The sequence below is a fragment of the Chenopodium quinoa genome, unplaced genomic scaffold (genome assembly GCF_001683475.1).
Source record: "Chenopodium quinoa cultivar QQ74 unplaced genomic scaffold, ASM168347v1, whole genome shotgun sequence".
Classification (NCBI taxonomy): Eukaryota; Viridiplantae; Streptophyta; class Magnoliopsida; order Caryophyllales; family Amaranthaceae; genus Chenopodium; species Chenopodium quinoa.
Window position 1 is genome coordinate 1,804,083 of NW_018743391.1, and position 25,485 is coordinate 1,829,567.

Consider the following 25,485-nt stretch of genomic DNA (forward strand, 5'->3'; position numbering starts at 1 on the left):
ACAAACACCTATTTCCAGCTATGTGGTCTGAAGCCCCAGAGTCAATAATCCAGGAGTTGCAATCAAAATTTTCATGAAAGCTAGAAACATTTGAAAAAGATACTATACCTGCAAAGTTGCTCATAGAATTCCCTTTTACTTGACTGCTTTCTGCTCCTTGCTTCTCCTAAAACACTCTCATAACCTCCTTGACCATAGCTGAGATCATTTGAGAATCTGGTCTGCTACTAGAACTGTTTCCTGCTTCAAATTCTTCTTCATCTAGAGGAGAATCCATCTCATCTTCAAGCTTTCCCACATTTACTGCAGTTTTCTTGTTTCCTTTGTACCAGTCTGGGTAACCATATATCTCAAAACACCCAGATCTGTCATGCCCTTTTTTCTTGCAATAATCACAGGTAACATCTGATTTTTCCTTTTTTCCTTCCCTCCTTTGAAATCCATTCTCATTCCTTTTCCCATGTGCAAATACCTTAGCTTCCTTTTGAACCTGGAAAGCAGATGACTCTCCCAGCTCTTGCATTTCTCCAGTCACTTTCTTTTGCTTCTCAGTTTGCTGAACCATATGGAAAGCCTTGTTCACACTAGGTAAAGGATCCATCCCAAGGATATTCTCTCTGATGTTCTGGTACCCCCTATTCAGTCCCATCAAGAACTAAATCACCCTATTAGTTTCAATCATTCCCAGCATTTTCTTGTACATGCTGCATGTACATTTTGCCACTATCCCACAAGTGCATTCTGGTATGGCTTCTATGTTGTATATCTCATCCCAAAACTTCTTCAACTTGCAGTAATACTCACCCATACACATCTCTCCTTGTTCAAGTTTACCCAAATCCTTCTTGAGTTGATACAAGAGAGGTATGTTGCTATCTAAGTATCTTTCAACAAGTTCATCCCATAGTTGATTGGAAGTCTGTACAAGATTCAATCCTCCAGCCACTTAATCTGTCATGGATCTAAAAATCCAACATCTCACCATGTAATCATTCCTCTCCCATCTACTATAGTCCTTGTGACCAGCTGCTGGCTTAGGAATCTTTCCTTCAATGAAGCCCTTTTTGTTCTTAGCTCCTAAAGCAAGCTTCACGTTTCTGCTCCATATCATGAAATTGCTTCCATCAAACAGCATAGGTGTTAGAGAAGCAGCATGATTATCAGAATGAGATAAGAACAAAAGGTCCTGATAGTTCATTTGAGCATCAGGAACTTCATTTTCCGGCATTTTGGATGGAAAAGAAGGAATAAAGAAATCACAAAAGGATTAAAGATGAAAACTTTCAGGAAGATTTAACCTAGAAGCTCTGATACCATGTGGAAATCCAAGTTATTTACTCGGTTTTCTGGTTAATCTGAGAATTGATTGAATATTTGCCTCACTCTCAAGCGTAAGTTTTGGAGAATATTTTCTATCTTTCTGTGAAAACGGCGCTCTATCCTCTTAGGGATTAGCAAAACTAGTATGATACAATATATAAAGAAAACTAACCACTAGAAAGCTAACACCTATGCAAGTAAAAGAATAAAAAACGGCTGAGGACAGACTGTACACTCAGCAAAGAAAGCAAAAGAAACAGGGGAGCTATACAAAACTATTATACAAGCTGTACATGAACAACAATTAGGAGTGTGATTTCTTCAGTTCAAATAAGTGTGGAAAACTTAGCATTCCTTACCCCTTTGGAATCGAAAAAGGTTATTACTATAAACCACCACAAAATGAAACATCATCTTCCTTCCAAATTACATGTAATCATAATAGTACACCAATATTTGGTAAAGATTACGAGGTTATTAACATTTAAGTGATAGAGGGAGAACTCCGCACTAAACTATATGTTTCGTACGATTGTTACAATGAGACCAAGAATATTGAGTATTGGTGGAGCAAGTTCAAGTTGATAACATTTACCCTATCTAACACAAAAAACATGTTAGTTGCTATAGGGTGTGACAGCTATGCCCGAATTAAGGGGTATCGAGGTGGAAAAAAATACAAGACGGGGTGCATGACTAATTGTGCGGAGCTAGGAGATGTGATCGATGGTGAATGTTCCGGTGTCGGGTGCTGTCAAGCCTCCATACCCGGTGGTGTAAACAACGTTCAAGTTATACTAGACAGCTTTCACAACCATAGTAGTGTGCATACTTTTAATCCATGTAATGCTGCATTTCCGGTGGCAAAAGATGCTTATACATTTTACCGATGGAGTTTGAATCAACCTGTGGAGTATTGGAAATCCTTGCGGCTTCCTGTAGTACTCAATTGGACAATTGGACGAAAGAATTGTACTGTGGTGAAAGAAGATGGGAGTTGCTTGTGTAAGGAAAACACGGTTTGTTATGATCCGGTTCATGAATTTGGGTATCGTTGTAACTGCACGGATGGTTATTCTGGCAACCCTTACCATCCTCGTGGATGCACAGGTATATAATTGACTTATCATTTCACCATTTTCATTTATTTACTTAATTACTTAACAAATGTATTCATTAATTAGATATTGACGAGTGCAAGGGAGCAAATAATTGTGAGAAAGCAGACTATTGTATCAACACAAATGGAAGCTACTATTGCAAATGTCCAAAGGGGTACCACGGAAATGGAACAAAAGACGATTGTTGCATTTCTAATACAAAACCTTGGGTCATACCAGTTTTGGCTACTGGTGGTAAGGATACTCTACCAGTTTTTGTTATATATCATTGCATAATAATGATACTCCCTCCGTTCCACAATGATGTTCCTGTTTTGAATATTTGACTTTTTTAAAAAAAAGAGAATCTTCTAAATTTCTCTTAATCTATAAGAGCAAATATAGTCATGTGGGATCTAGTTTGATTCGCCTTGATGAGTAGATTATTAATATCTAACTTTTATAATTTTTGCTAGTGTGAGATTAAAGATATTTGCGGTCAAAGATGGGTAAAATTTTGCATCGATTTGCGAAACAGGAACATCATTATGAAATGGAGGGAGTATCTTTTATGGAAGTAAGGATAACTTTTGGTGATACTAGAGTAGTAGAGTCTGTTAACCTCTTTGTTGTACATGTCTCTTGCCCTCAAATTAGCGCCTTGGCTAATTTGTGGGTATGAGACTTTAAGGGGGTAAATAATGATCTACAAGTATGTTATTTTGGGAATATTATAAGGTTCGGTTCACTTCACTTTAAAAAAAAATATTTAGTAAAAAAAATTTCAGATCAGTTCAGTAATATTAATTTCAGTTTAGTGAAAATAAGTCCAGTTAACGAAAAATAATTTCAATTCAGTCCCTAGGATTAATGAACATTGACACTATTTTGTGTAATTTTCATTTGTATGTAGATCATTCAAATTAGAAGGTTTTTTTTTTTTTTTTTTTTGGAAAATTCACTTTGAGTTTGTAGCAACCAATTAATTAGGCTCACTGGATAATATAGGAGGCATGCTCAGTCTTTAATGATGGTAATTGAAATTAAATATAGAAGTTTCATGAAAAAAATTGATCTTAAAGCTAAGTCTATTATAATAATAAATAATTTAAGTATAAAGTTTCCAGACACATTAATAAATTTGCAAAAATCTAAACGAAAAAAAAGTTTAGGAGGAAAAATTCCCTCTCAAAAAAACTCTAATATATATAGTTTTAAAATGTAAATAGATTGATGGGCTTAACATTTGAGCGGGAAACTTTTGATGAGGTAATGCCACGTGGCTAGATTTGAAAAAAGATCATACCGGTGATTACTAATCTAATATATATATATAAAGGGGAGTTTTTTCCCGAGTTTTTAAAGAGCCACGTAGGATCTAATTTTCTCAGCGCGCCATGTAGGATTATAAATATTAGTAGTAGCCAATTAAATAAGAGATTATTAATTTCTTTTAGAATTAAATAATTTAAATGCCATGTAAGCAAAATTGGCGAATGAGATTTTTAAGTTTAAATTAATTAAATATTATATATTATCTTTTAATATTAGAAATTTTATCTAAATATATAACCAATTTTAGGCTCATAAATACAAAAAAAAAAAAAAAAAAAAAAAAAAAAAAAAAAAAAAAACATTATTTAAAAAAAATCAAACAAACCGTGTATCGCACGGGATTCATCTAGTAGATAGATAAATTTGACAATTTTGTGGTTTTTTTGTTTTTCAAAATCATATGATACATATCATATAATGAATAAAAAAATTACTCGTAGTCAAACTTATCAAAATGATAATATTTTTAAAACTAAGGCCTCATCCACTTCACCTTATTTTTGCTAAGTTGAAATTATTTTTACTGAACTGAAATTATTTTTAATGAACTGAAATTAATTTTACTGAATTGAAATTATTTTTGTTGAACTAAAATTATTTTACTGATTTCTATTACATTTCTTCTTCAAGTTTAATTTTTTTGAGAACCATCGGAAAGAGCCTTATATTGATAATTTATCCATCAATACATAGGGAGAAACCTCACAAGGGCTATAATTTCCCATCTTTGTTCATGACCAAATGGCACTATACGGGCTAAATTATGAGCAACCGTGTTGCCTTCCCGTTTTACATGACACCAAAAAACCAAACAAAAGAATGAACTAGAATAGAGAATATCATCAAGGATATCATCAAGATCTGTGAAGTAAGTCGTGGCCTTGCATAATCTGTTAGCAAGCACTTGCGAATCGGTCTCAATAATCACCTTGCTTAGACCATAATGCGGAGCCAATCTTACTGCCATAACCACAGCTTCTGTTTCAGCAATTAAAGGAGGCCAGAAAGCCTTGACACGCCTGATTTTTCTTCAAGTTTAATTTACTGATTTTTATTGAGTTGAAATTGTATTTACTGAACTGAAATTGTTTTACTGAACTTATCTTTACTAAACTAAAATTAATTTTACTGAATTGAAATTATTTTTTATGAATAGTATTTTTTTTTTTAGGGTGAAGTAAAGATGGCCTAACTACATTTTTTTTTTCAATAATATATAAAATGTAAAACAAAAAACGTCAAACAAGCTCTTCTTAATTGCGACTTTGCGAGTCTAATTTCTAGATTTTGAATAATGACAAAAATAACAGTAAGGTGTCTTTTATGTACTACAGTAGTATATTTTTTTAGATAATTGTGCTATTGACGAGGGCCTAATGTTCATAAATTCACGGCCTCTCATTATTATTTGAGACGGCCTTAATTGCATCACTGTACTGGTTTGGTGGTAGTCTTGTACATCAGTATTCAGTATATATATATATATATATATATAATGTTGGAGGTCTTTTGACTTAGGGATTTTGCTAACTGTACAAACAAGGGTGGCATTATATTGGATTGAACCCACTATAGCGTATACACATAACAAAAATAAAGAAAAAATATAGAGTATCTCTAAGTTAGTTGCATACTTTATGATATAATTAATGTCATTTTTGTATCTGGTAGGTGTTGGTGGTGGCATCATAACTTTGCTCCTTTTTGGGTTTCTCTTGCACTTTAAACGGGAAGAAACAAAAACTAGAAAAATACGAGAAAGTTTTTTTCGACAAAATGGTGGTTTGCTTTTACATGAAAAACTCTTGGGACGAGAAGTTGATACATTAAAAATATTTACTATGCAAGAACTTGAAGCTGCCTGCAACAATTTTAGTGATGAAAACATAATTGGAAAAGGAGGTTTTGGAGTTGTTTACAAAGGTATTTTGCCAAATAACCAAGTTGTGGCAATAAAAAAAATCTCTCAAGGTGGATCCAAATCAAGTAGAACAATTCATCAATGAAATTCTAATTTTATCACAAGTCAACAATAGACATGTGGTCAAGCTACTAGGTTGTGAACTACCACTATCGGTGTACGAGTTTATCAACAATGGGACGTTATATGACCACTTAAATGATCCAGCCAAAGCTTCAATATTGAAATGGAATGTGCGCTTAAATATAGCATCTGAAGTTGCCAATGTGCTATCATATCTACACACCACTATCTCAACACCAATAATTCATAGAGATATAAAGTCGATGAACATACTTCTGGATGAAAGTTACACTGCTAAAGTAACTGACTTTGGAGCTTCAAGATTGATTCCACCCGACAAAACCCAATTTTCTACGATGGTGCTTGGAACTCGAGGGTATTTGGATCCCGAATATATGCAGACAGGTGAGTTAACTGAAAAGAGCGATGTTTATAGCTTTGGTGTTGTCTTGCTGGAGCTATTGACAAGGGAAAAGGCAATAATTTCTAATGTTAGGTCCGAAGCTGAGAGACTTCTCACTATGCACTTCTTCCTCAATATAAAAGAAGGTCGTTTGTTGGACATTCTTGACATAAACATAGTAAAAGAGAGAACAATTGAAGAAATACAACAAATGGCTAATCTAGCTAGATGGTGTTTGATGTTAAAAGGAGAGGAGAGGCCTACCATGAAAGAAGTTGCAATGGAATTGGAGACTATTAAAAGAAAGGGATCCCATATAGCCTTGGAAGAATGATGGTTTAGTTCATCGACAAGATTGTAATCTTTGCTCGTCGGAATTCCAAGATCAGATCACCATGGTGTTGATTCTAATTCATACAACTCATGTCCGCTTGCTCTCTTTTGGTGTGGCTAGTGCAAAGAGTCAGCAAAGTTTAGGGACTTTGCCATATTTGATTGCTAACTGGAACAAAGTTTGAGGACTTCTAATGCTAACTAGACCAAAGCTTAGGGAATTTGCTTTTTTTTTTTTTTTAATTTGAAAAATTTACAACTATAATTCTATTTTTTGCAAGTTTTTCAAATTAGCTTAGTCCTACCTTTTAAAAATCTTGAAATTATCCCACCTTTTAGGAGTATCTTCTCAAGTACGTAGCCCTTAACTTGTTTGTAGGTAATATATCAAGTAACACCTATTTTTTAATACTAGTACATACAAAATATTTGATTTTTAAGAAAAAAATACACTTTATCTTTAAGATTTTTTTTTGAAACAATAAATCAATCCATTAATAAAAAGTTATTCGATGTCTATAAGACTATAAATGAAATTTAAATTAACAATTCATATTGTAGTATTGAATCAAATAAGGGTTTCTTCATCAAAGCTACGATCGTTGAATAGATCTTGCATTGTGTTACATTTCTCGCACAAATCGTTGGAATATGTACAACCTTTTCGGCGAGACCGTCTAACAAATTGTTGTATCCATAATTATGATTTTCATCTAATTCATTTGAACGTGTTTGAAAATTTGACCATCGTTGCGATCCTAAATAAATCTTTACTGACGAACTGATAATAGAGTAAAAGATGCTTTATATTTTTTATAAACCCTAACACACACAAAAAAAACCTAAGATATAAAACAAACAACCAAATGAAAAATATAATGTATAAATCACAAAACACGGTCAAAGAGAAATGTATCATGTCTTTTAGTATATACTATCTCTGTTTTTTATTAGTTGACACGTTTTGACTTTAGCACTATTCATACATTTTTCTTTGACCGTGTTTTGTGATTTATACATTATGAAAAATATAGTCATGTGGAGTCTTGTTAGATTTGCCACGGTATATATTTTCAAAATATCAACTTTTTATAATTTTTGCTTATCAATAATTAGAGATATTAGCGGTTGAATTTGTATATTGACAAATGTGACTAAAAAACGTGTCAACTAAAAAGAAACGGAGTAAGTAGTTATTAATCATAAGTAAGATGAGGAACATAAAAGAAAAAACATTTATAGAAGGTGTTTACAATATCAAAATTAAAAGCCCTACATTATAAAAACAGAATCTATTGACAAAGTGTACTCTGTAACACTTTCAAAAACGAAAAATAACTATGGGATAAATATCAAATTAAGACTATAGCCTTGTCTTAAAATAGCATATTAGCCGATGTTAGTGTTTTGAACTTATTAATATGAGAGGTTGCCTTAGTTCTTATATTGAGAAACAAAACTCGTGAATCGGTCAAGAGGTTAAAATTGTAATATTACAGGCAAGCGGCAGATTTTTTGGGTATAACCTGGGCTACCGTGCCTATACTTGAAGTAGCAGATTTACCATGAAATCGCTACTTCAGATAGCAATTATATCAACCAATTGGTTGTTGGTGTAGTGGTGATTGGGACTACACTTGGTAGGGAGGACTCGTGTTCGATCCCCCGCAACAACAATCGGGAGGGAACTGGAACCTAACCACCCAAAACTGATCCCCGAATCCGGATTAGCCCAAAGGGTGAATCGGGTAGAACACCAAAAAAAAATAGCAATTATATCAACCAAAAAAAAGAGTTGTATTTATTTACAACTTAGTCATTTGAGAAACGTACATTATTTATCCATAGACATTAAAGAAACTTGTTTTACCTACTTTATTTAATTTATTTATTTATTTATTTATTTATTTTAAGACAAATTATTAAAATGAAGAGATACAAGTTTATGCCCGTGATAAATAAGTTTTTCAAATAAGTTTTATTTATCACAAGGACAAAAGTGTAATTTTTTGCGATAAATTGGGTAAAACCGATATGCCTTAGATTTTGCTCAAACCGCAATATAAACATAACTTGTTTATCACCGAGATTAATTGGGTCAGCCACTATTTAAATACTTGTAGTTGAAATTATTTAATATATACGGAGTATTCATTTAAATAAGAAAGGGAAATACGCTTTATATAGACTGTACATTCAAAAATTACCAAGTCCCTAAGAATTGGGATGATCTTCGTATTGTCCTCATTACCATTGTTGCCATGAATCATCTCATTAAATCCTCCTCCAACCTTCCCAGATTATTCAAACCCCACTTAAAGTTACCATCAATTTCATCATTCCTATCAAAACCCACATCAAATGATCATCAAATCACACATAAACTCACTCAAATCACACCATTTTCAACCACAAAATCAAACCCAATTAACACAATTCATCCCAAAGATGAACCAATTGATGCAGGTTCTTCAATTCGTAAGCCGGTAAGTTTGTGGCCTGGGGTTTACCATTCCCCAGTCACAAACGCATTGTGGGAAGCAAGATCAAAATTTCTGGAAAATGGTGTTATTGAGGTTGGAGGAGAGAGAAAATTAGAAGATGGGTTGGTGTCAAAAACCCCATCTCAAAGTAGAACTTGTGTTGAGTATAAATTTTCATCGGATTATGTGCTGAGAGAACAGTATAGAAATCCATGGAATGAAATTAGGATGGGTAAATTGTTGGAGGATCTTGATGCTCTTGCTGGTACCATTTCTTACAAGGTGAATTTTTTAATATTTTTTTTATTTTTGGATGTTTTTTGTGAATTGGGGTTTATTTGTTCGGTGATTTATGTTTCTGGGGTATAATTGGTTTTGTTTGAAGGATTATAATTGATTATACGGAGTATATGAATTATTAATTGATTGATCATGCTCATTTGTTGAAATCTTAATTCTATAGCTTGATTGTGTATTTGGTAAATTGTTGCTTGAATTTTGTCTATTAGAGTGAGAGTGTTGGAAAAGTGTAATTTTTTTGCTCTGGTCTAGGAATTTTGGGATAAAGCTATATTTACTTAAATTGATAGCTTTTCTAGGCTATTTCACCTTGATGCTATCTTTGCATTTGAAGTGAATGGGAGTTTAACATTTTGCTCTCTTACTATGTTTAAGGTACTACTATATGGTTTAGTAAGGCGGTGTACGATGACCAGATGATGTATCTCTACCCTGCAGAATGTTTGGGGGGCTTATTTAGCATTTAAAAATTACACTTAGTAGGCAATATTAGAATTAGGCAAAATCTGTGTTGTTGAATTTATGGTCTGAGATACTATGTTGGTCTAAGAATGTCTGAAATGCGCGCTTATATAGCGAAAATACAGAGAATTGAATTTGGGGATGAAGAAATGTTAAGTATAAGATATGTTTCGTTATTAAGAAATTTGTTAAGTTAATGCAAACTCATACAAAGTCTTCTGTCATCTCCATATGTCTAGAAGGAAGCTGGTTGAACGATCTGTACTGCCCCTTGTTCATTAGTTAGCTAAAGATACTGTCAACTGTATTGCTGGTTGATTTTGTAGGAAAAATACATGTCTAATTTTAGCTATAAAACTCTACGTCGTTGTAGTTAATAAGTATTGCCTGAGCCAGGCCTATGATGGACAAACTGGTCACTGATAAGTAATAACTACTTCGTATATTTTTAGTGCATCAGTGCTGTACACCTAATTTATTTCCAGCATTTAAATTAAGAACTGATGCTTATGAGCATCTGTAGCATGTATTCTTCTAACTTATACTCGGTACAAAGCATTACTCTTCAAAGTTCAAACATTATTTTAGAATATTCTATGCCGTGGATTATTTTAGAGTATATATTTTCATTGCTGGCCGAGTAACAGTATCATAGTTTTCTGTTTGATGTTTTCCAGCACTGCTCCAACCCTGGTGGAATGATAAGGCCGATACTTTTGGTGACTGCTTCTGTAGATAAGATTCTTCTCAAGAAGCCAATTCGTGTTGATGCGGACCTGAGTCTAGTTGGTGCTGTAACATGGGTTGGGAGGTCATCCATGGAGATGCAGCTTGAAGTGTTGCAACCACCACAAGGTAATTTGTTTGCTATGATTTCAGTAGGCTGGCATCTTGTGTGATTATGAATAAACTATCTTCGTATTAGAGGTTGGTATAACTAAGGTATCTCATAACAGCTAGTACAGTTAATTGTCAGAAATATTTCTCCAGTGATGTTCTTCCTCTGTCCCCTTTTGTTTGCCTTTTATAGGTTTTGTTATTTTGGTTATGGGTGGATGGATTTGATGAGATAGTAAATTAGTGAGATCATCTGTAAATCAAGGCAAACAAAATAGTCAGATTCGATGCACTGATGCATGTAATCTTGTCTGGACAAACCAAGAAGACGGTTTCTGATATACCATTAAAGAAAATAGTCAGATGTAGTCATCAATCTTAGTAATAGAAAGAAGAAATTGTTGATTGTGGTATTTATTGAAAACTAACCACCTTTTTGACTGATTAATTGGGCTATAAAGTATGAATAATCTGTTGTGTGTCTCTTCGCTCTCTTCCAACAATAATTTCTTCTTTTATAGATGGTTCCCAAATGTCAAATTCAGTGGCACTTGTAGCTAATTTCACGTTTGTTGCGCGGGATAGTGAGACTGGAAAATCATCTCCAATTAATCACATCTCACCAGAAACAACACAAGAAAAATTGCTGTGGGAGCAAGCAGAAGCAAGGAACAAGATGCGGAAAATGAGAGAGCTGAACAGAATAAAGAAAAAAACAAGGATGTGAGCAGGATTGATAAGCTGTTGGCTGCAGGACGAGTATTTGTTGATTTGCCAGCTCTAGCTGATAGGGACAGCATTCTTATAAGAGATACTTGCCAACAGAGCTCCATGATTTGTCAGCCACAGCAGCGAAATGTTCATGGTCGTATCTTTGGTGGGTATCTAATGCGCAAAGCATCTGAGCTTGCCTTTTCAACAGCATATACCTTTGCTGGAGCCTCACCTCGTTTTGTAGAAGTTGATCATGTTGACTTTGTGAAACCGGTAAGTGATGACCATTAGTCCACTACACTTTATTTCCATTTCTTTGATATCCTATCATGGCTTATAGCTTGATATAAAATATTGGGGTAAGGGTTGCTTGTTGCTCTCATCATTTAGAGATGAAGTGAATAGATGAGTGTTCATTTTGGTTATTGGTTCCATCTGGAAGGGATTTTGTTCTACTATATGTGGCTGAAGTGAAGTATAGAGAGGTCAGTTTGGAATGGTTTCAGAAATTGGAAGATTGATACTAGGTTCTATTACAAAATATAAGTTGATTCGTTGAACAATTTGGTCATAATTAATAAATTTATCAGGTATGATCTGAAGAAACCTTAAAAAAAGTTAAATACTACGGAGTACATTTTTTTGCTGCTTTGCTAGAACTCTGAGTGAGCTGAGGGGTTTGTGTTAAGAAAGATTAGCATTTTTTTATGACAACTTTCCGAAACTTCCATCAAGTATACATCAGTTGTTGCATTGCCCTCCGCTTGGTAAATCTTCTTTGGAACACTTTTAAATCTCAAGGTTGAAACTTGGACATCCCATCAGTCTCTCAAGTGTCCAAAACTTAAGTGTAAGATCAGCATCACATGACTAACAAGACAGTGTATTTTTGCGTCTAAATTGTTATGGTCATCATACTAGATTGTGGCTTTCTCTATGCAGGTGGATGTTGGGAACTTTCTTCGTATGAAGTCCTGTGTACTCTATACCGAACTTCAGAACCCAGCTCGGCCACTTATCAATGTGGAAGTTGTTGCTCATGTTACATGTCCTGAGCTTAGAATCAGTGAGGTCAGTATTCATTTATTTCTTGACACAAAACCCCCTAAATTCATGTGTCAACTAGATTCATTTGCAAGTCAATTTTCAGGGAAGTAGTTTTTGATACTTTTGTCTTTCCCTATTTCCAACAGGTTTCAAATAAGTTCTACTTTACCTTCACTGTCTGTCCAGAGGCCAGAACAAATGGGCTGAAGATAAGAAGTGTTTTTCCTGAGACAGAGGAGGAAGCACGTAGGGTGATTGAGCGTATGGACGCAGAACACCAACATGACAATTAGCGATGTTAGTGACTTAGTGAATTACCTGGGTGGAACGCTTAATTCTTCTGGCCCCTTCTGCTGTTGCTGACTAAAAGTGGTAATGAGCTCTGACTGGAGAGATTAGTGCAAGTAATATAAGGTCATCTGTTTCGAAAAATAGGAAGAACATACAATAATTGTACGAGGGAAAAAACAAAAATTGGACAGTATTTGTATTATACACTGTCTAAAATGCTCAGTAGATTCTTTCTCCTCTCTGTCGCGGCTTCTGATGGCAGAGAGGACAATTATTGAAATTATGAAAGCAACCTGTGTAAGACTAGCACAGGTCCAGATTCAATTTATAATTTGTATGAATTTTTGAATCAATAGACAACGCAAATATTTAAATCTTTTTGGCAAGTAATTCGGAAAATATAAAGTTACCCCAAGATAGAAACTACTAACTTTGTTACAGTTACACAGAATTCTCATTTCCTATGTCTACTTGTATCAGTTGTATGACATCCTTTCATAGTTACATTGTTGACTGCCCAGAAGATTGATGTTTGTTGTAGTCATCAGCAGAACATGCAGATTACGAATGAATAGAAAGGCTTTGGCACCAAGATGAACACGTAACGAATCAATCCTACCATCTGCATCAATGGGACATCGAAATTCATGTTGACACCATCCCTAGAAGAATTTCACAGGGACATTGGACTAATATACATGTACTCCTACAAAAGCAACCGTTAATATGAAAAAGAAAGCTGAACGAAGGACTACTTATACAGCCCAGCTAGCTAGCACGGTAGCACCTAATAATATTGTCAACAAGCTTCTTTTTTCTTTACCTTGTTAGAAAGAGGAAAGAGGAGAGAGAAAATAAAATTTAAAAAAATCCGACCTGCCGGAATCGAACCAGCGACCTAAAGATTATCTGCAACTACTACAGTCTTCCGCTCTGCCAACTGAGCTAAGGTCGGATGTTGATTGCAAACTAATTAAAAATTATTATGACCTGGTTTCATTGTTGGGCATAATTTTTTTTTACTTTTTTAAATTAAATTGGAATTTGCTTTTTTTTTTTTTTTTTTTATTTACAAAAATATTTATAACCCATCAATGTGATGGGCCACCCTTATACTTTGGGCTTTAACATTGTAGTTCATTTAGAGTACTAAATAAGAATATACTACTACTTAATGGGGGTGTTTGGAAACCAGCTTTTCAGCTAGCTTTTGGCTTGTTCAAGTTGGTCAAACAGCCAAAAAACATGTTTGGTTAGTGGCTTTTTTAACTACTTGAAAAGCTGGCTTTTAAGCCAAAAGCTAGTTGGAGCAGCTTTTGGCTAATGGCTTTTGGCTTGTTGACATAATTAACTTTTGATTAATAATTAATAATTAATAATACATAATTGATAATTAATAATTGATAATTGATAATTAATAATTATTAATTTACAATTAATAATTAATAATTTACAATTAATAATTAATAATTAATAATTAATAATTAATAATTTACAATTAATAATTAATAATTAATAATTAACAATTAACAATTAATAATTAACAATTAATAATTAACAATTAATAATTAACAATTAACAATTAATAATTAACAATTAATAATTAACAATTAACAATTAGTATTTAATAATTAGTAATTAGTATTTAATAATTAATAATTAGAATTTAATAATTAATAATTATTATTTAATAATTAGTATGCAATAATTAAGTATTATTATTATTATTCAATAATTAGTTTTTAATAATTAGTATTAAAACGGAGTAATATTAGTAATTTATAGTATATTACTATTGATAATTATCAATTTATAACTTATATACAATTATTGTTAATTAATAACCAATAATTAATTTCAATTATAACTAATTATTATAAAATTATTGTAAACTTATTGTAAATAATTAATAATTAATTTACAATTATTATTACCAATAATTTATTATTTTAATTAATATTAAAGTACTATATTAGTTCATTAGTGTTGATATTGTTTAACAACAGCTAGCACCCAACAACCAATTTACCAAACACTACAACTCTAGTAAAACAACCAACTCAAAAGCCAATCAAAACAGCCAGTCAAACCAGCCAAGTAAAACAGCCAACAGCCAACAGCCAATTGCCAAACAGGGCCAATATCTAAAATCATATTTCCCTCCATTCCTAAATTACATTTCTAATTCTATCATTAATTCCTCACATAATAGAGGAAAACAAGAATGTAATTTAGGGACGGAGAGAGTATTTAAGATCATTACTAAAAATAGAAAAATATTGACTCTTTGAGGATACTAGTCAATAGGTCAAGAAAAAACCTTTAGGTACATTATATTGCCAATTCAAACTCTAAAGAGATACTAATATATTGCTCAGATTAGAGGAAATGGAGAGAAGGAAAGGGAGCAGAGCAAGCTCCCATGTGTGTGTAAGAGGATGATTGGATAAAGTGGAGGGAGACGGAATGATCTATTTTCCACTTCGTTATTATAAATATCTTCCTACTGAATAAACACCATTCCTTCGATATCAAAAAAATTTAGAGGATCAAAAGAGCTCTACCTTTCCCTAATTCCTTGCCTTTCTTTCCCCACCCCTTCCTCCTCTTTCATTACTACTCCGTACTTCATAATTTGTTATCCAAATAAAGTGTATTATACCCTTCGAGATATACCTGTTAACTCTTTTACTTTTCAATACATACATGTACTCCTATTTAAATTTATAATATACATCATTTTTATCATTTCAGAAACTTTTCCTGTTAAAACTCGATTCATCAAAAGACAAAAGCAACAATTAATATGAAAAAGAAGCGGAAACAAAGAACTATTGTACACGGCCCAGCTAGCCAGCACCTAATATTAGACACAACAAGGCTCCTTTACCTTTTTTGACAAAAATGAAGGCTATGACTAAGACAATGAGCCCCATTTCATGAAAAAAATACAAATTGACCAACATCATCACCAAAATTGCATTTATCAAAGGTTTTGTGCTCCTTTATTGGTAGCACCACACAAAATTATCCCACTTTTCATGCACGTAAGATAAGCAATTAGTAATTTAGATTCCTCCCTATTTTATTGGCTTTTTGCAACCCATTAATCTACTTACTAGTGCTTTTCCAAAAATAAAAGACCCAAAAGTTTGAAGAAATAAACCTTTTTTCCCGCCAAAATTATGAGTCACCTATTGTTATATACTCCAATCATTAACTATTTAGGTATCACTTTCATTGGTTTGAATTTTTTGGTATAAAGTCTAATGATTTTTGGTCACATCGTTGGAGTATATGATTTGAAGAGAATCCAACTACCCACCATGCAAAAATATATAAAGTAATTAATTATATATATATATATATATATATATATATATATATATATATATATATATATATATATACACACGTAGTATATAGCTTCGGCTTTTCAAGTGCATTAACCTTATTATTAAGTCACTTAATTGAATAAATGATGATTTTGGAAGGAAAAAAAAATGAATATTTAAAACATGGACAAAGTGAGTAATGAGTATATGTAAATATATAATTATAAATCTATACATACAATATACCTCATTAATCATTATCTCTATACAATTGAACCTACTATACAAAAACAAAGGCTATTAGTGATTTACTATTAGTGTGTTACATGTCACATTTGTACGGCGGTGTTTGCTATACTATACTTTAATAGAGCTATTGTTGTGGGAGTCAATGATGTTCTATTGGGTATTTGGGTGGCAGAAGATTATTATAAAGTTCTTCGTCCTATTTTATTACAAATAATAAAATAAAATAAAATAAACAAATTATAAATTATTATTTATTCATCTATCAATTGTATAATCATAAATTAATAATACAAACTAATGATTGGACCAATAGATTTGAAAAGTGAGGTATTATTTAAAAAATAAATATATGGTTTGAAAAGTAGATAAATAATGAAAAGGTTTCTTTCATATGATCCAGAGTTGAAATATTGCACATATGTAAGACAAGCTCTTATAATTCAAATTCAAAATTGCCTTCAGGCTTATTTTGTTAGCTTGTTATCAAACCACCATAAACAAAACTAGGCTACAATTCAATTTAGTTAATATCAAAATAGTAAGACATGTTTCTTTATGTAGGTTTTCCTACAATTAAAGCAATCACAAATTCAATTGTATTTTTTGTACTACTTTAAATCAGCTGGCAGCTAATTAGTGTGGATTAAACAAAAATTTTGGAATGGATACTTGAAATTCAAATTGGATAACTGATTAACTGGCATCCTTGACTTAAATATACCAGATTTAAAAAAAAAAATGTTACGGTTTCAGGCCTATTTCAATTTACTGAAAACAACTGAACTGAAATGAACTGATTGGAACTGAACTGAATAGAGCTGAAATGAATTGTTTATGAGAGAAGGAAATTAGAAACTGAATTGATTGGAGCTGAACTGACTGAACTGAACTGAAATTAAGTTGAACAGATTAGACCCTTCATTGAAACGAATGAAATACAAGTATCAAATTCAATATTTGAGGGTTTTTTTTCATCATTTCGAAGAAATAAATACTACTTCTTCGGTTTATTTTTACTTACAACGCCTTCTTAACACGCTATTTTTAAAGTGATCTAACTAAGTGAAGGGACGAATTGAGCTATAAAATTTAAACTATACTAACTTATCATTCACTTTCTTTTTATCGATAGTAAAATTTTGTCAATTTATTTGTCCGTTTACCTAATTTAATATCTCATTTACAATATTAAGACTAGAATAAACCCGGTCTACAATAACTTATTGTAGACCCAACCTTCTAGTGTACCATACGAATGTGATTATATCATACGAAATGTGATTATATTATTACAAAAGTGATTATGTCATCTTGAAACTATTATGTAAATGTATCACTCAAAAAGTGAATTTATCATTATAAAAAGTATCAAATAGTAAATTACACCATTCAAAAGATGATTTTTAAATTTTATCATCCTAAAGATAATTATATAATCTCATTAAATGGTTTAATATGAGATCAAAATATGACTCACAAAAAGATAATTATATAATCTCATTAAATGGTTTAATATGAGATCAAAATATGACTCACACAAAGATAATTATATCATCTAAAAAAGTGATTATATCATCCAGAATGTGATTATATTATTTAAAAGTGTCAAATTTTGAGTCTACAATAATTTATTGTAGACCGGGTCATACAAGACCAATTGCATAATACAATACATGCCAAAATAATGTGTTACTAGTAGTAATTTGAGTTAGCATTTTATGTCTGAATATTTCTGACTAGATATCCAAAAAATATCAAATCAGTAATTAAGCCGAATTTTGGAATTTTCAAATAATTTAGCTCAACCAAGACGAATTTAAAGATACCCTTGAAGATAGTAAAAACTAAAAACTGAAGACACATCTTCTACCCTTTGTCTGTAATTCTGTATGTACATCAGTACATGTATAGATATACTGTAACTCTTATCACGGGTTATCAGCCCTTAATACCCCACCCATATGCCCTGCCTTATGACTCATACTCATCTCCATATATAACCATATCATATGCTTTGGTAGCCCCCATTGTTTTTTATTCCTAAACTTTACAATTTCTCAATTATTTATTTTTTTGAATACTTTACTGCTCTGCTTGGCTATTATGGTCCAACTATTCACCTTAGATGGACCTACTTTCATAAATTCGCAAACAAATTTAAAATCGGCATAAAATTAATTGTCACGTTGATAGCATAATTTATTGTGGCGGGCTATTGGTGCTCCGACTATATGTGAGCTATATTAGAAATACTTTTTACATAATGTGCAAAATCATATCCAGAAGTTTCAGCAATCATACAAATGATCTAATACTAATGAGCCTTCTGCAAGGATATTTGTACATTAAATACTATATATATATATAATATAATTATATGTAATTGCATACAGATTGTGGGTATCTTCACGAGTCATGAAGATAGAACAAAAAGAATCAACACAATCTGTCAATGAAAGGGCTACTTCTCAGTGATACTATCACTGTCTGAGGAACTATCTCCATGCGTCACACTGAACTCTGGGAAAGGTGGTGGCGTTGATGGATTTACTGGTACAGAAATAGGACGAGCAGAGCTTATAATGGTCCGTTCATTTATTTTTCCAACTTCCTTGCATACTTGATCAAGAACACCGAGGAAATCTCTCACCACCATGAATATTCTCAATGGATGAGCCTCTTCGTGAGCCAAATTACCATGGAAATACTCGGTTAGCTCCTTAACCCTGGATAGAGCACAGCTTTCCTGGGCTTGAATCCTTACGATTTCTACCTCAGCCTTCTTTAAGAAACCATTCATAGAATCCGAAAACCTATAGGGACTCCCAATAATTACGGAGTTTTCATTTAGCTGCAGAACTTCGTTTACTTTTATGATTCCCTGAGTTAACTTTGCCACATCCATGCTAAGGGAATTGAAATCCATTGCAGCTGCCTTCTTGACATTCGTCAACTCCCCTCCTAAGCCAGAAACGACTTCTAACCCTCTCTTTCTCAACTCAATGTCATTGTGCAAAAATGGTTGGTCACTAGGTTTCTCAGTCATTGGATTGTTTTTGGTACTGGAAAGGCGGAAACCTTCAGCTCTAGTTATCTCCTGCACAACAAAGTGCAAAAGGGTGGTTTTCCCATCAGTTCCCTTGACATCGATGAGCTTGAGGAGTGTGTCGAGCTTAATTGCCTGTGCATCACCACGATTCGTTCCAACATTCATCCGGTTTCCTGTCTTGAGGACTGCTTCTAGAAGTTTCAAGAACATTCGGCTGTTTCTAAGTTCAGCACATGCTGCCTATAATAACAAACATTTCCTTGTTAATGATTTTCAGATATGCATTAAAAATCTCATGGGCATAAAACAAACATATCATTAGGTTACCTCCAATGTTTCAAATGACTTCCTAAGATATTCAATTTCAGAATCAAAAGTAGCTATGTAAAGCATAGCACCAACTCTCTTAAATGCAGCAGGTACATGATCAAGTACCGCCTTGAGAAACTTCTCTGCCGGACCAAGCTTCAAAGGAGATCTATCATTGTACTCCCTAAGTTTCCGTTCTTCCTCGTGGGTAGGAGCCATTTTAAGTAAACTTTCAAGAAGCTCTGACCCAAGGCCATCTGCATTACCTGAACAGAGGAAAGGAAAAATACAGAAATCAGATAAATACACTAAAAAAATGACTAAGAACTGTAATTATTCACAATTACCTACACCTTACATTTACTAGTAAATTATACTGCCCATATTTCCCAAAGTTTTAACTGAAAGAAGACATAAAGCAAAAGAGACAAACATATCGTGTAGCTAAGCATATATGAGAATAAGATTGTAACAAAATCGAGTCATCCAAAAGTAAGCTCACCTGAAAGGGATAAATATTGTACATAAATAGAATATACTCCGTAATTCTTTTTTTTTTTAATTCACATGGTTACGTAATACCTTCACAGCCTATTACAAATTGTTTTTCGTTGTCATCTATGAACAGAATGCACTAAAAAATAACAGGACAGTACAAACCCTAGACAAGCAATAGAAAAATCGGCCACCTCGTACGGACACAAGTTGCTAATAATTTAAATGCTAATAGAGAGACAAAGTTGCTCAAGCGGATTGTGGGGATAAATGTTTTATAGGCAAGTCAAAAAGCAACGCACTTAGATTACAGTAATTAAAACAACATGCTTTAATAATATTGCACTAAGACAAGTAGATAAGCCAACAACATGCATATACAATTATATATTTTAAGACTAATTCGAAACACCGTGTTTTATTCATATCTAATGGGAAAGCTAATTACTATACCTTCCAAAAGTGCTTCACAAACCTCCCCTTCTGTGACATTGAGAGCCTTCAATAGAATGGCTATGTTTTGAGATTTCTTAGGATCAAGTACTCGATACTCTTCATCCATCAAAGGCAGTATTGATCTACGTGGGCCATCTTTTGTAGCTATACCAGGACCATTTGCTTTAAACAATGTCTCTATCATTTCTTCGTTCAATCTACAACACACAAACTTGAGTTCATTACTTCGTTCGCTCAATCGAGATATGCATAAGTCGAAATCAACCTAGCCGGTAACTGATTATGGTTTAATCGATCTGTACGCTTATTAGCTTAATTTTACAAACAGGTTGAATATGAACTGAACGTACACGTCCTAGTAGCTCATGCAAAATCTTTGTCCAATATCTTGGAATATGTAAAATTTGGCAATTCAATGCTCAAAGAGTATCACTCATAGTATAAAATACTCACAAATATCACAATATTAGTATTAGTATAGCTTAAATTAAAGCAAGACAATGACTGACAAATTGACTTATTCCCTACATAATTCCAAACCAATCCGAATAACTTGGTATTTGCACACAAATTTCATGCCTAAAAACCAAATAATATCCAAAAACTCGAACACCCAGAATATCTCTATACAACCAAGTAGTTTAATCAGCCCGAAAACCGACCCGAAACCAAACAAATTACCCTACAAAGATTATCTTTTGGGCGTATAGCGAACTACAAAGGACAATGATGAAGACGGGATTTAGTCCGAATATTTTATTAATGGAAACTGGAAATTAAACCTGAATCAAAATCAAGGTACTAACCAACAATAGCAAACTACAAAATGAAGAAAGAATAATTTAGCATAATAATACGATTAATTAAGCTGAAAATGTAAAGAAATGAATGAAAATCTTACTGAAAAGAGCCAGGTTTAAACTGATCCCAAACCGTAGCACGATCAGAAGTAGCCCTAACTTTATCCCAATGTAATGCCTTCAATTTAGGCTTCCCATTTTCCTCTTTTCTCTCTCCACTCTTTCTCTCTCCTAAATTCCCACTACTCTTAAACACCACCGGCCCAGAAGGCGGCACTAGCGGCGGCGGTCCAACCCCAGACGGCGGAGGCGGCGGCGGAGCAGGTGGACCCATCTTACCATTCGCCGGAAATTGGGAAGTTCTCGCCGCTAAAGTCTGTATCTCAACAGAAACGTCAGAATCCGACTCTAATGAGTCAGAGTAAGATCTTGCAGGAGAGAAATTCAAGCCGTAGGTATTATCCTCGTCGGTTCTCGGGGAGTAGAATTCTTCATCCTCTGTTGCTAGTTTGATGTTGTTGTTCTTGGTGGTGGGTTGATGGTGTTGTTGTTGGGAGTTTTGCTTGGGAAGAGGGGGAAGAGGGCGGAGTTCAGGGGAGTCGCTGCAGAGTTTAAGGTAGATTTCAGAGGTTGAGGAAGGGAGGACTTCAATGGGGGCGGAAGAGGTGGAGGTTTGGTTAGTTTGGAAGTCGCGGGAGTTGGTAATGGCGTTACCGACGTAGAGAAAGTCGGTGCTAGTGTGGGACTGGGTGTATGAGTTAGGATTAGTAGCGGGTATCTTGAGGGGTGGGAGAGGAGAAAGGGGTTTCTCAGGGGGGTATGGAGGTGGTCATGGTGGTGGCGGTGGCGGCGGAGGAGGAGGAGAGAGAGGGAGATGAAGAGGGAGAGAGTGAGGAGAGAGAGGAGGATGATGAAGAGGGTGAGTTTAGGGGAGAAGTGGTGGGAGTGATGAGGGGAGGAGGTGGAAGGGAGAGCGAGGGAGGAGATGTTGGCGGGGAAAGTGGGGAGTGCGGTGGTGGAAGGTGGTGGTTGGGAGGGGGGTGGTGGGGTGGAGTAAGAAGGGAAGAATGGGTTGTTGTTGTCGTCGGAGGAGGGTGTAGTGGTGGAGGAGGGGGAAGGGAGGGAGGTGGAGAAAGGGTGAGTGAGGTGAGTGGAAGGGGAAGGAGAAGGAGAAGGGGGGAGGGTGGGGGTTGTGGTGGAAGGGATGAAAGGGTGGTGGAGGAGACGGCGGGGGTGGGTGGTGGAGAGGGCGGAGGAGTGGTGGAGGAGGGAGAGGAGGAGGAGGAAGGAGAGGAGGTGTGAAGGTGGTAGCATTTTCAAGAGTGAGTGGAAAGTGGTATTGTGATTAAGAAATTATGATATGGAGAGAGAGAGAGTAGTGATGGATATTTGGAGGGAGTAGTAAAGGCAAGTGCTAAGTAGGACTGTGATTTAGTGGATTTTCTTTAATACTCGTAACTTTAATCAACTTATCATAGCCTCATAGTCCTCTTAGGCTCTTACATATAGACTATAATCCTATAAGTCCTACCTATCCTATTAGCTAATAGCTATAGCCTTCTCTCTCTTTGTAAAAAAGGTTTTTTTTTTTTTTTTTTTTTTTTGCACTATTTGATTTTTAACGGTCTCCAATATATGTTTAAAAGCGTATTTATCTCTATTTACGTACACATAAAATTTATAAAAACTTGATATTAATAATATATACAGCGAGACAAATCCACTATCAAGTATGCAAAATATCGGCTTCATCCACTATCAAACTTCTTTTTTTATTTGATCACTAGATGAAAAGCAAAAACTAACCTCTAAATAAGTTGAGTGCAACTTGGGTGTATATAAAAAGTTTCATATACAGCCAACTCCATAGTTTGCGATGCCATTTATAAAAGTGCGAGTACACACTTACTCCATAAGTTTTCACCCAAAAAATACATAAACACTTAGCGCATGTTTGGTAAAAATATTTTTATGGTTGGAATCGAATTCAATTAAACCATTAATGTTATCAAGTGTTTGGTTAGAAGGCTTGGTTAACAATTATAATTATCTAAGAGTAATGATTTCTACTCATTTATCACCTCTCTAAAAGTTAAAGTAACAAATACTCTTACCCCTCTTCAAACAAAAATAAGGAGAGTTAACGTTTAGGTAATTTTTTTTTTTTTATTAAACATGTAATTTATTTTCATGTCTATACCAAACAAATAAGATCATAGTTAAATAATTTACTTCCTTCTCCTTGTTTATTTTATTTCTACTCCGTGTTCAATATTCATACCAAACGCCCTCCTACGTTGAAAGTCTTAAGAATGTAATTATAGAAAGTAAGATGGTTATAAGGCCATTCAATTACGGTGAAGAAGCCCAATAATAAAAACCCAAACCCAAATTGTGAAGAAAAAGGGGTAGTGTGTAAAAAGGGTTAAGTAAAGTAAATAAAAAAGGAAGCAGAAAATAAGGGGGGAAAGGACTGACAAAAAGAAAGACAAACATATTGTCTCTTACTCTCTTTCTATCTTATTGGGGTTCGTTTAAATTTTAACTTAAATGGTAAGTTTGTTTCTATTACTCTCTCCTTTTTAAATACTTGCTCTACTTTTATTTTTTAGTCGTTTTTAAATTTTTGTTTCATTTTCTTATTTGAATATCTTTTACAATATTTAATTCATTTTTCCTATTTAGTGGACTCAACATAAATTATATTTTACTCGTATTAATTTCATATTCTCTCTACTACTTTTGTTTTCTTACAATTTTTTATTCTTCTCTCTACCCACTACCTTTATATTTTATTATTTTTTTCAATTTCTCTTAAAACTCCATAAATGGAGAAATGGAGCAAGTATTTAAAAACGGAGGGAGTATTTGGATAATACTCCATCTGTTCCTTTATTTTTGCCCCATTACCATTTTTTAGGTCAAACTTTAAAAACTTTGATCATAAATTATCGTTAATTTATAAAAGATAATATAGTCATGCATTGTCTTGTTAGATTCGTCTCATTGTATATTTTATTAATATCATAATTTATAATTTCACGTGTATGAAAATAAAATTATAAATATTTTAAGACACGTCTTGAAAACCGTACACAGCCAAATGGAAAAAAAAAATAGGAATAGAGGAAGTAACACATAAAGTCAATATTGGGTATGAAAGGAGGTGTACGTACAACAATCAAAGTATACAGTAAAATTAGCAGAAGAGGTGGACGACAGTGTGCTTGTGACTTGTGAGTGTGTGTCATAAATTGCACCATTTTGGGAATCTTAAGCTTATAGTCTTATACTTCGTTCACACAGCTGTAACTCTTTACTCCTCTAAAACAATCATATAATTTGTGACTATGTTGAATATGTTCATTTGCTAGGTTTTGGGCCCTTTCCCCTTTGCCCTGCCTCAGTTGTTTGCCTCTATATCCTTACAATTTATAACGTGTGAAATGATAGACTTGCATATGTACAGTCGTAAATTGTAATGTACTATCTCCGCTCCTTTGAGCAAACTTCACTTTATCAAGAAGGGAAATAAAATTGTGCACAATAGGTTGTGATTCGTGGTAGATATAACAAGGGAGGGGAAGAGAGCAAGTTCGATTACAAGAAGAAAGTTTCATTTCGTAATTCGTACTCCTTCCGTTTCTAATTGTTTACCCCATAAAAATATTTCATTTTAAATTTTGATTGAGTGAAATTGATGAAAGAGAAAAAGTGGTTGAATCTAAAGTATTTTGTGAGAGTAAAGTGGTAGTCCATATAATATGGAGTAATGTTTAAGGGACAACTTAAAAAGAAAATTGGGGCAAACATAAAAGGACAGAAGGAGTATTAAATAAGGCAAAAGAGACATAACACAATCTCAAGGAAAAGAATATGACGCAAACAAAAAAAGGACGGAAGAAATTGAAATACGGAGTATTTGACAGAGAGAATTGGGTTACCCAAAACTCATAATGAACGAACTTAAACACATAATGATTCATAGAGTTAGGACTTGGGATTGTTAGATGCAGCACTATACTCCGTATTAATTAATCACTTTGTAATAAATTTCCTCCGATGAAGATGATATTTGGACGGGTTGGTCCTGTGGCATAACATGATACTATGATACGATTATTATTGTGGTGTCTAGGAATGGATTGATGATGAAACTATCAACCATGCATATAAACATCGA

General features: G+C 33.7%; 1 protein-coding gene, 1 non-coding gene and 2 pseudogenes across 2 annotated transcripts; 2 read left to right on the forward strand and 2 right to left on the reverse strand.

The window, feature by feature from the left end:
• Positions 1-1,511: 1,511 nt before the first annotated feature.
• LOC110738586 lies at positions 1,512-7,113 on the forward strand (annotated as a pseudogene).
• Positions 7,114-8,646: 1,533 nt separating this feature from the next.
• LOC110738698 lies at positions 8,647-12,985 on the forward strand (annotated as a pseudogene).
• Positions 12,986-13,479: 494 nt separating this feature from the next.
• TRNAY-GUA lies at positions 13,480-13,564 on the reverse strand. The gene is given in 2 exon segments: positions 13,480-13,515; positions 13,528-13,564. It is a non-coding gene; the product is annotated as a tRNA-Tyr (tRNA).
• Positions 13,565-18,432: 4,868 nt separating this feature from the next.
• On the reverse strand, positions 18,433-22,428 carry LOC110738699 (formin-like protein 1). The gene is made up of 4 exons (XM_021919103.1): positions 21,404-22,428; positions 20,500-20,699; positions 19,570-19,817; positions 18,433-19,482 (listed from the first exon to the last, which is right to left on the reverse strand). Exons 1-4 carry the CDS (start codon positions 21,634-21,636, stop codon positions 18,655-18,657), a joined length of 1,509 nt encoding a protein of 502 aa, XP_021774795.1. The 5' UTR covers positions 21,637-22,428; the 3' UTR covers positions 18,433-18,654.
• Between the last annotated feature and the right edge of the window lie 3,057 nt (positions 22,429-25,485).

What these genes read in the sequence shown, in the direction of transcription:
- LOC110738699 (XM_021919103.1), bottom strand. Translation starts at nt 21,636, where the DNA reads ATGGGTCCACCTGCTCCGCCGCCGCCTCCGCCGTCTGGGGTTGGACCG. An exon ending in TTTAAACCTGGCTCTTTTCA is followed by an intron (nt 20,700 to 21,403) that starts GTAAGATTTTCA and finishes TGTGTGTTGTAG; the next exon opens with ATTGAACGAAGAAATGATAG. An exon ending in AGTCATTTGAAACATTGGAG is followed by an intron (nt 19,483 to 19,569) that starts GTAACCTAATGA and finishes TTGTTATTATAG; the next exon opens with GCAGCATGTGCTGAACTTAG.